Genomic DNA, 15,083 nt, shown 5'->3' on the forward strand with positions numbered 1-15,083 from the left:
GACATTTAGATGGAGAAATCTTATGAACACAAGAGCTCTTACACACAGAGGTGTACAAACAGGTAATCACAGATGCACAGTATCTTGGTCGGCTGCTGCCTCTAAACACATAATGCATTATTAGTACTCTATGCTGCTCAGTAACATTTAATATTTATTATTTACTGTTACTTTTGCATATGTTGGTTGTTGCTGTGGTTTCCCTGCTGTTGTTTTTTTTTGCTCATTTTTTTTCAGCAGATTTTCAGTGTCTTTTCTCTCTCTATCTCTCCTCTCCTTCTGTTAACTGTCTTCCAAACTTCTCTTTCCTTTTTCTTTCTCTTTCCTCTCCCCGTCCTATCTGTTCTGATTGTAATAACTCATAATAAAAAATCCTCTATTTTATCTATCTATCTATAAAAACTATTACTATCAAGTGGACCAGGACAGCAAAAGCGGAACTTGGTCAACTTGGGAACATAAATCTGCTGGGCTTTTTCTTGGGCTTCAGACAATAATTCTGATTGCCGGGCAGGACAGGCAAGGACAAAAAGAAAAGAGAGTAAACATGAATGTCCTTCCTCTGTGGTTCTTTTGCTGTCTGCAGGAAGAACAATGGGGCTTAGTTGTCTTGTGCTGAATATTTTAGATGTTCAGGTAACTTTCAGTCTCAATGACTGTTCTAAGTATTGATATTATTCCTCTACATTTATGTATATATATGTATGCTGTATGTATTCATTACTTTTTCTAAAACTCTCCTGCTCAAACCTGATGGAGTGCAATAAAAAATGGCACAAGAGTTAAAATGCTTAAAATACAAACATTTTTACAAGGCATGTTTACAGCCTGTTAAAATAATAATAATAACAATAATATTAATAATAATAGTGACCATTTGGAAAACATCACCATTATTAAGCACCAGTCTAGCTTGTTCTGCTCTTTAGCAGTTTGTGGTCTGTCCACCGTAGGCTGCCATTATCACAGCTCATGATCTCAGCAGCAGTCTCTGCAGATGGCGCTTGCAGGTTATGTTTTCAGTAATATTTTCCACTGAACCCTGTTATTATCTTTGAGTTAGCACGCAAAAAGACTCTCTGCTAGAAACTGATTGCAATCGCAGCAATGCACATGCAAGTGTGGGGGCTGGGTGAGGAGTTTACAGATGAAAAGCCTTTTATCTCTGCTTGTTGCCACAAATAAAATAATTTCTAAATCAGGTTATTTGTCTTTATACTGTGACACTGATATCTGTATTTGTAATTGTCATACTTTGTAAATCCAAATTTTCAACAAGGTTTACATATATACACAAAAACACATCATATGTTTATACATATATAAAAGTGACAAAGGGCAGCGCTAAGTGGCAAAATTCACCAGTGATATAATGATATAAGAACAAACCGTCAATGAAATAAAAATTACTAACAGCAATGAAATGGTTAAATGTACAGTTCTGAAAAAGACATAACAAGGTTTCCAGTTGTTACGAAATAAATAAGAGTAACAACTTGGACTTAAATATTCTGCACTGTGACAAAATCAAGGCTATAATGCAGTGACATTCCCGCATTTCAGTGTCTTCTGCTATAATAGCACATGCACACAAGGGTCATCCCCACAGCAAACACTACAGTTGTTGTATCCCTTTGTTCTTGGATTATAGTGAACAACCTTTCTTTGTGTGTAATTGCTCTCACGGTTAGAAAAGGGAGACAAAAGGCACGTGACCTGCTAAAATAGAATAAAAATAAAAATACATGAGCATAATATTTACATGATCATGAATTATTCCATTCATATGAGTAACATGTGAAGCCCATCGAACTGCCTAATCTAATTTTGTCGAACACAGCAAAAAGGTAAAATGAAGATTCAAGTGTGATGCACAAAATTTTAAATGACAGTTGCAGAGATGTGTTAAAAGGCTTGTTCAACACCATGTGGGGTCTGTTTCTGTTGAAAGGACAACAGATTCTTCATCAGAGCTCGTGTTATTTCTATACTTCACCACAGTGTAATCAGCATGCTGCTCTTCTCTTGGCTGAAGTGGCTCTATGGTAGACAAAAGAGGATCTGTGTGGTTTTTAAAGAAGTAGACTTTGCTGTAGAGGACTTCATCCTCCACCTGTGGCTCACCTAAGATGTCTTCACGCACAGGATCAGGATTTAGCTGAGAACAAAGAGCGATACATCATAATTCACTTAAAGATTTGACTCCTTTGACTCTGTAAGAAAGATCATTCAGTATGAAAATGTGTTTTCCAACTCTACAGTAATCTTTACCTCCACTATGTTGTTTGATGTTTCGTTTGTGGAAGACTGACTCGTAGTCCTCTTTTTTCTGATTATTGAAAGTAATAAACAGAAAAAATAAGTGAGTTCATGCCAGAGATAAAATGTTGTCACTTTGAATCAAACACCGTGTTGCGTACCTAATCAAAAAGAAGAAAAGGAGAAGTATTGAAACCAGAACTATTACAGAAACTCCAATTGTCCATGTTCCTGTGATACTTTGGACAGTGAGAGTCTTTGGAGCAGAGCTGATATCTTTGTTGGTTTTCACAGCACAGGAGTAGCTTCCTGCATCCTCCCTGCTGACTGGGTCTAGGATCAGATGTTTGTTCTGGTTCTCGCTTGCGGTCAGAGGTCGACTGTTCAAGTACCAAATGTAGTTTGTGTTGTCAGTCAGAGGACAGCTGGTGCTGCAGGTCAGTGTGACTCTCTGACCCTCTGTCACCACTGCAGAAGGACTCATCTTCACTCTCAGCTCTGAAAGACGAACATTTAACAACAACAATAATAATAATAGTAATAATAATAGTATTAAGGCAAGACATGAAACTCTTCCAAATCGCAACATGAATTACTCACAAAACATGAGTTTTAATTGAGGCCTGACTGCAGGCAGACCCTCCAGTCCTCATATTCAGTTAAATAATAAAACATTTATTTGACTTTGAGTAGTTTTCAGTTTAAATATTATATTTTCTTAGGTTAGGGTGTCATTCTAAATGTGTGTTTAAGATTTCGTTGTTAGTTATTCTCAGGTTTTTCCTGTCCTCCTATGTCTGTGTTTCTGTTGTTGCCTATATTTACTCAGTTTTATCTTTGTGTTTACTTTGGCCTGTTAAATTTGTGTTTCAGTCTCAGTGTTATGTTCCTGTTTTATTTTGGTAGTCTCTTGTGTTGTGTTCAGTTTTGCTTCCCTTGTCATTAGTCTGACTTATTTCACATGTGCCTTGTTTTTCCCAGCTTCCCAGTGTTCCTTGTCACGTTGCTGGTTCCTCATGTTGAGTGTGCGTCTCTGTTAGTGAGTATTTGTGTCTCTGCCTGCCATGCAACTGTGGTGGATCATAAATTTGATTAGTTTTGAAGTTGTACATCTCTGTTCCTTACATTTCATGTCATGCCCTTATTAATGTTTTATTTGTTGCTTTGACTGTTTTCGAATAGAATATGCAGTGGGAATATAGAGGGAGATAAGTAGTGAAAGTTTTGCCTGGGTTGATTGTGCATCGATCCATTGTTAATGCCTCAGGGCTCCAGTAGGTGGGTTCGCACGCTTCCTCCTTCACTCAATACAGACGAGTGAGAGTGAGAGCTGCGTGTCTGTGCCTTTCTTTCACCTCTCCTCACTATTTCCCCTGTTTAAGGTAACTGTCATGCACAAATTTATATAAATGTGTGTTACTGTTGATTATTACATTGTTATCATTGTTCATTGTAGCGGAAGATGTGAATTGCGGACTATTTTGCTGAGAAGTTCCAGTTAATCTTTGTTGCTGCGTATGCTAGTTTTCGCTATTACTCCGCCATATTGTGTGAAGATTTTTCTGTTACGATCTGTATAAGTTAACTACTGAAAGACATGCAGTACTTAAAGTATTATTTCATTGCTGTGGAAAGTTAGTGACTGTGTCAGCTAACATGTGCGAGTTAAAAAGATGTTTTTGTCTAATGCTACAGTTCATGTTATCTAAAGTATTCTCATCAGCTAATGCAGCGAACAATAGTGACTTAGTTTGGATACAGTTGTCCTGAGACTGAGTGCATCCATAAGAATATTGTTTTGGTTGTATTGCTTCTGAAACTCAATACAGACGAGTGAGAGTGAGAGCTGCGTGTCTGTGCCTTTCTTTCACCTCTCCTCACTATTTCCCCTGTTTAAGGGCACAACATTTGGAGGCACCGCTGGGATGATTGATTCGAGGACCATCCCTGACCTGTAAGAGAAATCCTCTCGTTGATCATCCCCCCCAGACGACCCAGGTATCAGAAAGGAGCATAGTAAAGCAGCAGAGACATCACTAGACCTACGTTGGTATCTGTATCCTGAAGTGAAAAAGTGGCCACTCGGGGGCAGTAAAAGCCAACTAAGTCTGATCATTTCTCAACTGACTGCTTGTGCTAACTCCTCTGACAACATGGAGTCTGAATTAGAAAAGCTACAGCTGGAGCTTAAAGGAACATTGTATCAACTGACTTTAGAGCAGCTGACTAAATTATGTGATGTACTTCAAATCTCAGGACCAGGAAAAGAGTTTGTGATTAATAGAACGCGCAGTCAGCTAGTCTCGCATTTAGTTAAGCACCTTGAACGCACCGAGCTGGCTACCCGAGAGGACGAAGGTATGTCAGAACTTCTTAATGTCCAGGACATTATAAGTGACATACAAATGGATAAAAAACAAGGTGTGAATGAAACAGTGGATCCAGCTGTTCAGGACCAGGAAAGTAGCCAGGAGGAGATAGAGACATTAAGACTGCTCTTACAACAAAAAGAGGGTGAAATGCATGACTTGATGAGGAATAGCATGAATCCTGCCTTAAGTCCTCGCACCCCAGTGAGAAACATTGTTCCAACAGCACCAAACAGTTCCATGTGGCGCAAAGATTTTAAGATATCAGGCCAAATAGGAGAGCCGGGGCAAAAAGACAGGCTGACATTCTCCAGTCTGGCCAGACAAATTGAAAGCGGGCTCAATAGAGGCTACCCAGAATCAGAAATCACTGATGCTGTAATTCGTGCTATCACGCCAGGCTTGCAGCTAAGGAGTTATCTTGAAGGAAAAGAAAACCTCACATTACCTGCTCTTAGGAGAATCCTCAGGTCTCATTACCAGGAGAAAGGTGCCACAGAGTTAAAAGTGACCTGCAACCTTACCTCCTGCAAACAAATACTTCAGATGAGTTGTTGCTCGAGAAGGTAAATATTGCAGTCGCAAATGAAAAGGAAAGACAGGACAAAAAGAAACATGCCGCTCCATCACGAGTAACAGCTGTAAATACTGTCCAGTCTAATGATTCCCCAGTGGGAAAGAGAAGCACAGCTCAAGAGAAACCAGCCCCTCTACCCCCTGATCTTCTAACAGAAATAAAGGAAATGCGTGCTGACATGGTGCTGCTGAAAGACTTGAGGGCTGAAGTTTCCCAAATCAGAGAAACCATTCAAAAGACAACCCCAGCACCTCAGCAGCCTTTCCCCATTAAGGCTGAACAAAACTGCATGCCATTTTACCACCAGCACCCTCCTGCAGCAGCACAGGAATACCACCCAGCACATGGACCTGGGCATGTGCATGGGACAGCACAGTTTCAACAAAGATTCGCACCACAGCGATATTATCCCTCACCAAGTAACCGTCCCAGATGTTTTGCATGTGTGCAGGCAGGTGAGGCATATTGCCAGCATTGTTTTAGGTGTGGGAGTAGTGAGCATTTCCATGCAGGTTGTAAAGCACCTAGACTGACCAAATCAGATAAAGGGAGCCCTTTAAACTAAGGGAGGTTGCTCCCACGGGACATGGGGCAACCGACAGCATTGAAAAGTCCCAATGTTGTGCTAACTGTGAGGGAAAGGAAGAGAGTATGAAGTTAAAATGTTGTTCTGTTTATAAAATAACATTGTACTGCTCAAAAGACTGTCAAGAGACACACTGGTCTGTGCACAGAAGGTACTGTAAGCCACATACATGTTCATCTATTAAGAAACAGGAAACACAGTCAAGTTGCAAACCAAAGTGTAGGAAAAGAAGTAATCCAGTGAAGATGCCTACTGTAAAAGAGCTTGTAGGAGAGAAATGTCTCATTCAGTGCTTTCTGCACAACCAAAGAATCCAGGCACTTTGGGACACAGGTTCACAAATTTGTGCTGTAGATGCAGCCTGGAAACAGACCCATTTGCCTGATGTCCAACTAAGAGATATAGCAGAACTAGTAGACCCACTTGAACCACTGCAACTTGAAGCAGCCAATGGGACGGAAATACCATATATTGGTTGGCTCGAGGTAAGCTTCAGACTTGCTGCTAATGATAAAGATCTGCTAATACCTGTGTTAGTGTTAAAAGGCAACCAACAGTCATGCCCCATAATTGGCTTCAATGTGATTTCACACCTAGTTGCAAACAGAGTACAGGATAAGACAAACACTAAGAATAAAGAGAAACTCATGAAAACAGTAAAAGTAGCTTTTCCTCACCTCAGAAAGAGTAGCGCAAGAGCTTTTGTTAATGCAGTGACAGTGGGACAGCCATGTGAGCACAGTGTAAGAACAACAAATGAGAGAGTTGAAGTGCCTAAACACAGCTCCATCCAAATCGAGTGTCGAGTGCAAGCCCCACCTTTCAAAGAAGATAGAACCCTGATCTTCGAGCCTCATGAGAACCCACAGTGGCCTGAAGGACTCGAGTTCTGTGATACCCTTGTTTTAGTAAAGACTGGTATGACACCAAAAATTGTCATTAGTGTACAAAATCCCACTAGCCATGACATCATACTGCCAAGTAGGACTGTTATTGGAACTGTGCAGTCTGTTGCATCAATATATCCTGCTAATGTATTCAAAACTGACTGCCTCCCTACTGCATCAGTCCGTCCCATCCAAGCTAAGAGCTCAGGTGAGAACACACCTAAAAGTGAACAATGGGACCCACCTGTCGACTTGACTCACCTGAATGACCACCAGAGACAAGCTGTTAGTCAGATGTTAAGAGAAGAGTCAGAGTCATTCTCTAAATCTGATGATGACATAGGCTGTGTTGAAAACTTGCAAATGAACATTTCGTTGAAAGATAATGAGCCAGTCGCACGGACTTATCTCTCTGTACCAAAACCCTTGTATCAGGAAATGAAAAACTACCTACAGGACCTAATAGCTCAGGGGTGGGTGGAAAAATCTAACTCATCTTACTCCTCTCCGGTAGTCTGTGTAAGAAAAAAAGACGGTACACTGTGCTTGTGTATTGACTACCGAGAACTGAATAGGAAGACTCACCCAGACCGCCACCCCATTCCCAGAGTACAAGACATCATGGACAACCTAGGTGGCAACACTCTCTTTTCTCTACTGGACCAGGGTAAAGCATACCACCAGGGGTTCATGGGCAAAGACAGTAAACACCTAACAGCTTTTGTGACCCCCTGGGGCCTGTATGAGTGGGTCAGAATCCCATTTGGACTGATGAACGCTCCGGCAGCATTTCAACGCTGCATGGAGGAGTGCTTAGAAGGGCTAAGGGATGAAATATGTGTGCCTTACCTCGATGATGTCCTTGTCTTTAGCAGAACGTTTGAGGATCATGTTGAGGATGTCAGGAAAGTGCTGCGCCGACTCAGGGAGTACGGAATCAAACTCAAACCAAGGAAGTGTGACCTGTTTAGGACAGAAGTGAGGTACCTTGGCAGGATTGTGTCAGCAGAGGGAAGCAGGATAGACTCCGCAGAAACTGCTGCTGTAACAGCTTTGAAAAACAAACGGCCAGGTACTGTTGGTGAACTAAGAGCAATGTTGGGCCTACTAAGTTATTACAGACAATACATCAAGGATTTTGCCAGAATTGCAAATCCTCTGTATGACTTGCTCAAGGGACCTGCAGATGCTGAAACCCAGCGAAACACAAGATTAAAGTGGCAAACAAAGCGAAACAGGTGTAGTGTCCCTTCGAGTACACCTATTGAGTGGACCGACATGCACCAGTTAGCACTAGAGCAGCTGATAGACTGTCTAACTCAGCCCCCTGTTCTAGGCTTTCCAGAATTTTCACAGCCATTCACCCTTCACACTGATGCGTCAAACCAGGGATTAGGTGCTGTGTTGTACCAAAAGCAGAATGGAAAGCTTCGTGTGATTGCTTATGGTTCCCGCACTTTAACTGCAGCTGAGAAGAATTACCATCTGCATTCAGGCAAGTTAGAGTTTCTTGCTCTCAAGTGGGCTATCACAGAAAAATTCCGTGATTACCTATATTATGCACCATTCTTTACCGTGTACATCGACAATAATCCACTTACCTATGTACTGTCCACTGCCAAACTGAATGCAACAGGGTGTCGATGGGTAGCAGAACTGGCAGATTTTCACTTCACAATTAAATATCGCCCTGGTAAAGAAAATGTGGATGCAGACAGCCTCTCCAGGATGCCGGTAGACATGGAAACGTTTATGAATGAATGCACAGAGGAAATGGCATACGATGTAATTGGAGCAACCACACAGGCAGTGGAAAGGCAGGATGACTCCAATGTGTCATGGTCCATGGGTGTCTCAGTCAGGTGTTCAGCCATGGCCACAGATGTTTCCATCATTCCACTGACAAAAGGCCAGATCAAACAGGACCAGAGAAGTGATCCGACTATTGGACCTGTAACTCAGTGTAAACTAACACAGGAAAAACCATCACGTTCAGAACTAAGAAAACTCAGCCCACAGGTCATATGTCTCCTGAGGGAGTGGGACAAATTGGAGATGGATGAGAATGGGATCTTGCACAGAAAAGCAGCAAACAGAAAACCGTTGGTCTTACCAGAAATACACAAAAGTACTGTACTAAAGGAGCTACATGATGAAATGGGCCATCAAGGTGTAGAGAGAACATTGTCACTGATACGGGACCAGGTTTACTGGCCCTATATGCAACGGGAAGTAGAGGATTATGTGACCAGAAGGTGTGTTTGCATAAAACAGAAGAAGCCGTGTCATGAGAGCAGGGCACCACTGACTAATATTGTCACTACTCACCCATTTGAACTTGTCTCAATTGATTTCCTGCACCTTGACAAGTGCAAAGGGGGTTATGAATACATCCTTGTAGTCATTGACCATTTCACACGCTTCGCCCAAGCGTATGCCACAACTTCCAAATCAGGTAAAACGGCTGCAGACAAAATCTTTAATGACTATGCTTTAAGATTTGGCTTTCCAGCACGAATACATCATGATCAAGGTGCTGAATTTGAAAATCATCTGTTTGCACAACTGAAAAACTACTGTGGAGTTGCTGGGTCCAGGACTACTCCCTACCATCCCCAAGGGAATGGACAAGTGGAGCGGTTTAATAGGACACTACTCCAGATGCTGAAAACACTCTCAGAGAGTCAGAAAACTAACTGGAAGAACTCGCTTAACAAACTGATTTATGCCTATAATTGTACCCGCAGCGAGGTAACTGGATTTTCCCCTTTTTACTTGTTATACGGACGCTCCCCACGATTGCCAATCGACATGCTGTTCAGCTTGACCTCAGAACAAGGAGATGGCAATCATCATGACTACATGGTAAAATGGAAACAAGGCATGGAAGAAGCATATGAGATCATGAGAGAAAATGCTCATAAAGCAGCTGTAAGAAGTAAAAGACATTATGACAGCAAGGTGAAGAGCTCAGTATTACAGCCAGGTGATCGTGTTTTAATAAGGAACATGACACCTCGAGGAGGTCCAGGCAAGCTGAGGAACCACTGGGATGATGTGGTTCACACAGTCGTTCGTCAGGTCAGCAGAGATATCCCAGTTTATGAACTCAGACCTGAGAAAGCAAAAGGGAGATCAAGGATATTGCATCGCAATCTTCTTCTGCCATGTGACCATCTGCCTGTTGAAACTGAAGTGCGACCACGAACAAGGAAAAGAGCCGTGGAGACAAGTGAGGAAGTGGAACAAGCTGAGGAAGAGGATGACGATGATGAGTACTATCCAGTGTCATCTCAGCAGCCATTTGAGCCACTTTATCCTGAGACACTGAATCCTATGAGCACTGATGAACCAGCCAAACACCTTCAAACAGTGGAAAACATGTCATCTGAGACAGAGAATGAACATGAAGTACTGAACCAATGTGAACAACCACCCGACCAAGAGGAAAATTATGTAGAGGAACCATCAGTGGAGGAACCTGTTCCTGCACCTGTTCCAGACAAACACAGCAGGACCTGTGAGCAAGAGCATCAGCGACCGAGTAGAGAGCGCAAGCCACCAAAGATCTTCACATATGATCGGCTTGGTTCACCAGCTTGTTATAACCTGAGAACACCATCACATCATACACACTTCATGGTTCCATGACTTTTGGACATTGAACTGATTCATATTGTGCTTGCAGCTTAACAGACACATCCAAAGCACACCACATGGCTACGGCCACTTGTATCACTCTCATGGACATTTGTCAAAGGAGAGAGTGACTGCTTTGACAAGCTGCACTAAAAGGACTTTGTTCACAAGCCAGCAGCAGACTGTGTTAATGTAACTGCATGGACACTGTAATTCATACAGACTGTATGAGAACACTGAAAGACTTTGGGTAATAACCCACACTAAAGAATGTATGAAAAGAGTTCCAGCTTGTGAAACTATTTTTGTAGAGTACATATAAGGTACAAGAAACAGTTATAGTATGCAATGGTTTATTGTATGTGGTTTTGGCGATATTAATGGTCATAACTCCACGTTTGTGCTAAATGTTAAACATTTGGATGTTGAGGACAACATCTATTCTGAGGGGGAGTATGTGGTGGATCATAAATTTGATTAGTTTTGAAGTTGTACATCTCTGTTCCTTACATTTCATGTCATGCCCTTATTAATGTTTTATTTGTTGCTTTGACTGTTTTCGAATAGAATATGCAGTGGGAATATAGAGGGAGATAAGTAGTGAAAGTTTTGCCTGGGTTGATTGTGCATCGATCCATTGTTAATGCCTCAGGGCTCCAGTAGGTGGGTTCGCGCGCTTCCTCCTTCACTCAATACAGACGAGTGAGAGTGAGAGCTGGTGTCTGTGCCTTTCTTTCACCTCTCCTCACTATTTCCCCTGTTTAAGGTAACTGTCATGCACAAATCTATATAAATGTGTGTTACTGTTGATTATTACATTGTTATCATTGTTCATTGTAGCGGAAGATGTGAATTGCGGACTATTTTGCTGAGAAGTTCCAGTTAATCTCTGTTGCTGCGTATGCTAGTTTTCGCTATTATTCCGCCATATTGTGTGAAGATTTTTCTGTTACTATCTGTATAAGTTAACTACTGAAAGACATGCAGTACTTAAAGTATTATTTCATTGCTGTGGAAAGTTAGTGACTGTGTCAGCTAACATGTGCGAGTTAAAAAGATGTTTTTGTCTAATGCTACAGTTCATGTTATCTAAAGTATTCTCATCAGCTAATGCAGCGAACAATAGTGACTTAGTTTGGATACAGTTGTCCTGAGACTGAGTGCATCCATAAGAATATTGTTTTGGTTGTATTGCTTCTGAAACTCAATACAGACGAGTGAGAGTGAGAGCTGCGTGTCTGTGCCGTTCTTTCACCTCTCCTCACTATTTCCCCTGTTTAAGGGCACAACACAACCAGCCCATGATACCTTATCCAGTGGGACTGTGAAACACTATTGCATTTGAGGCATTTGGCCATCATTCTGGTACAAATGAATCTTGATTCATTTGTCCAAATATTTCATTTTTCCAGAACATTTTAGTAAATAAACATGAAATACTTGAAATAAACTCCGGATCTTTCTTTGCTTAATGTATCTTGCTATCAGATATCCAGTTCCCTTTTGAGCCTCTGAAAATGGGGGACCGTATAAATATGATTGTATTTCCTGAACCGTTTAAGTAATTCTTTTATTAAAATGCCTCAATTGAAGATGAAAGTTGTTACAAAAATTATTTCTTTGTCGAAAAACTCATTTGTATATAATTTTAAAACTATTATATTAAATCAAGCAAAATGCCAGTTTTTACTTTTGATATTTTAACTATAGTTATCTTTCATAGCATTTACATGCTTTTAATTAAGAACAAACTTTTCATTGTAAGGGAATATTTTAACATTGTTATATAACCGAGAAAGATCTGAATAGTTCTAGCGCTACTGCTCATATTGAAATATTAATGAGTAAAGTCTGCTGACTGAGGAGTTTAGATTTACCTGTGACAATCAAAAAGACTCCAGGCAGATCAGACTGTGTCCATCCTTCATGATCTTTGTTGAATCTGAATGTGTATCCTCCTGAGTCATTCTTCTTCAGGTTGTTGATGGTCAGGATGTGTTGGTTCTTCATGTTGTCCTGATACTCCACACCACCTGCAGCCTCAATCAGCTCTTCAACTTCCACTTTATCTTTTCTCCATTTTTTACTCCAACATTTAAACTCTGGCTTCATGTTATCAGGATGTGAGTATTCACTTGTGATGTTCACTGAAGATCCTTCCAGAGCACAGATTCTCCTGCTGACATAATTCACTCTCCAGCAGTTTTTATCCTGAACACCTGACATATAGATGGAAGATTTAATGTTGTTTGATTGGTCTGTGTTTCATTATTAGTTGAAAAGAAAAACAGATTTGACACTTACAAACTTTTTTAGATTGAAGATGTGTGTGACCTTTAACTCCACAAGAGAATGTGTCTGTTGAAGAGTTATGAGTTGAAAAATGTTGATTCTCATGATAGTTTATTTTGTTGTGATACCACATGTAGACAGCTTGATGGTCAGTCAGATTACAGCTGTTGTTACAGGTCAGTGTGACAAATCCCAAGGTGGAAGAAGCTCTCTGAACATAAACCTCTGTCGATCGAAGATAAATACACTTCTCGTCACTATTTAGATATAATCATGCGGCTCATTTAAGTCACATAATTGTGCAGTTTAAACGAATATGATATAAAGGTTTGGAGAAGTGTTTATACAATTTGTTTGTGGAAACTTCACCTCTAGGGTATGTGATGGAGCACGGCTCATCCACTGATGTCTGATTATAAGAACACATGTTTCCATAAGCATAAGTGACACTGAAGCATGTCTGTGTGATGGAATCTGGACAAAAAGAAATGAGATTTAATATTTTTACTGAGGTTATTTTTACAGTTTTTTGCTGAAGGGTTTGTAGGGACTATAAACATCATGACTCACCCACAGAGACTTGAGGGGCTCTGAGATCCTCGTAGCCTTTGACAGCACAGGAGTATGTGACTGCTTCCTCACTGCTGAGCAGCTCTTGGTACCAGGGAGACCAGTCCTCATAGAGAAACTCTCTGTTCTTGTACCAGATGTAGGCTGCAGGCTTTTCAGTCAGAGGACAGCTGCTGCTGCACATCAGTGTTACTGTCTGTCCCTCTGTGGCAGGAATCACCTTTACCTGCAGCTCTGAGAGGATGATGGAGAACAACTTATACAATGATGTCATTTGGAAAGTAAGTAATAAGTAAAAGTCACTGTACCTGTAACTACTTGGAGAGTAATTCTGTTTAGCCAACAGTTTCCTGGACTGTCTGCAGTCTTCATACAGCAGTAAGCATTTGCATCACTCTCTCTTAGATCATTGATGGTTAAAGTTGGGATTTTCTCTTCAGACATGTTGTATGTTACACGTTGTCCATCCACAGAGAGCTCACTCTGAACAAACTTGTAACCATCCCAGTCTATAGTGAACCATTTTCTGCTTGAAGTCAGATGTTGATGTGAGCAGTGCAGATCCACTGATGAACCTTTGAAAGCACAGATCCTGGTTTCTCTTCCATTAACACCTTTAACAGAAGGGAGTTAATAAATGTTTTTATCTTATTAATATGTCTTTGTTATTAATTACTTAATAATTTTCAGTACTTTACATTAGAAACTAATCTAAACTAAAATTCCTCATCTGTAAATATTACAAGATCTTTTTCTTAAGTTAATATTAACTAACGATTTTTACATAAGAACTCATAAATAATCTCTGATACCTGAAATGTAAAAGATGAGACCCACAAGCAGACGACCAGCATCTCTCAACTCCATTGTTGTTTTAGTCCAGACTTTGAGCGTAAAGCTGACAGTAAAAGCTCAAACCAAAAGATACAAAGTGAGTCATCAGACAAACTAAGCAGTACTCTTTATCAGAGCGAGGGGTGGGCTGCTGGTTCATATTCTTTGGTTTCACATATCTTGCATCTTTGAAACTAAAAGTAAACTTGCTTCCTCTTCCTTTGAATCGTTTGCATCCTTAAATGCTTTGTTGTAGCATAAATATTATTTTAATCTACATCAGTTCAATTCCTCAATAATAATGCTTTTAATTTATTTACTTGCTGCATGCAGTTGTGTTTTGAATGCATTAAATATTCAGTTTATTAAATATAAGTTGTTGAACAGAAAGGTGTGGAGGTGATAAACTGCTGAGCATATCTCAGTATGACAATTTGTAATAAACACAGCTGGAGTGATTCAGACTTTAATCTACTGTGACTATATTTTGTTTTAAAAAATATGAAACAATGAGCTATGGGGAACAATTGATTAAAAATATCTGAAATGTGTTTGAACTCTCAGACTGAATTGTATTTTCCATTTCTATAAACATTTATTTATGAAGCACTTTTAACAGAAACTCATTTTCACTTTCCTATCGTTAATCACACAATAATATTCTGTAACTAATTGGACCTGAAAGTCGTGATCTATGAATCATACAGTATTAACTCATCCTGTCGTTCATAAGTAAAGTTACTCCTGTTCTTATATCAGGATTCATGTATATTATATATAAAAACACCCAGCACGCCCCTGCGGGCGGTTTATCCTTCAAGCTCGGGTCCTCTACCAGAGGCCTGGGAGCTTGAGGGTCCTGCGCAGTATCTTAGCTGTTCCCAGGACTGCGCTCTTCTGGACAGAGATCTCCGATGTTGTTCCCGGGATCTGCTGGAGCCACTCGCCTAGCTTGGGAGTCACCGCACCTAGTGCTCCGATTACCACGGGGACCACCGTTACCTTCACCCTCCACATCCTCTCGAGCTCTTCTCTGAGCCCTTGGTATTTCTCCAGCTTCTCGTGTTCCT

At 40.7% G+C, this 15,083-nt stretch overlaps 1 protein-coding gene across 1 annotated transcript; it reads right to left on the reverse strand.

Annotated features, from left to right (window-relative positions):
• Positions 1-1,685: 1,685 nt before the first annotated feature.
• Positions 1,686-14,046, reverse strand: LOC146707323 (uncharacterized). Its single transcript, XM_085458642.1, has 9 exons — positions 13,992-14,046; positions 13,488-13,793; positions 13,180-13,413; positions 12,979-13,083; positions 12,622-12,834; positions 12,195-12,536; positions 2,421-2,757; positions 2,272-2,329; positions 1,686-2,158 (listed from the first exon to the last, which is right to left on the reverse strand). Exons 1-9 carry the CDS (start codon positions 14,044-14,046, stop codon positions 1,919-1,921), a joined length of 1,890 nt encoding a protein of 629 aa, XP_085314768.1. The 3' UTR covers positions 1,686-1,918.
• Between the last annotated feature and the right edge of the window lie 1,037 nt (positions 14,047-15,083).

The sequence above is a fragment of the Copadichromis virginalis genome, linkage group LG6 (assembly GCF_057382275.1).
Source record: "Copadichromis virginalis isolate Kocher_CV1m ecotype Utaka linkage group LG6, C_Virginalis_male_GT1.1, whole genome shotgun sequence".
In the NCBI taxonomy this organism is placed as follows: Eukaryota; Metazoa; Chordata; class Actinopteri; order Cichliformes; family Cichlidae; genus Copadichromis; species Copadichromis virginalis.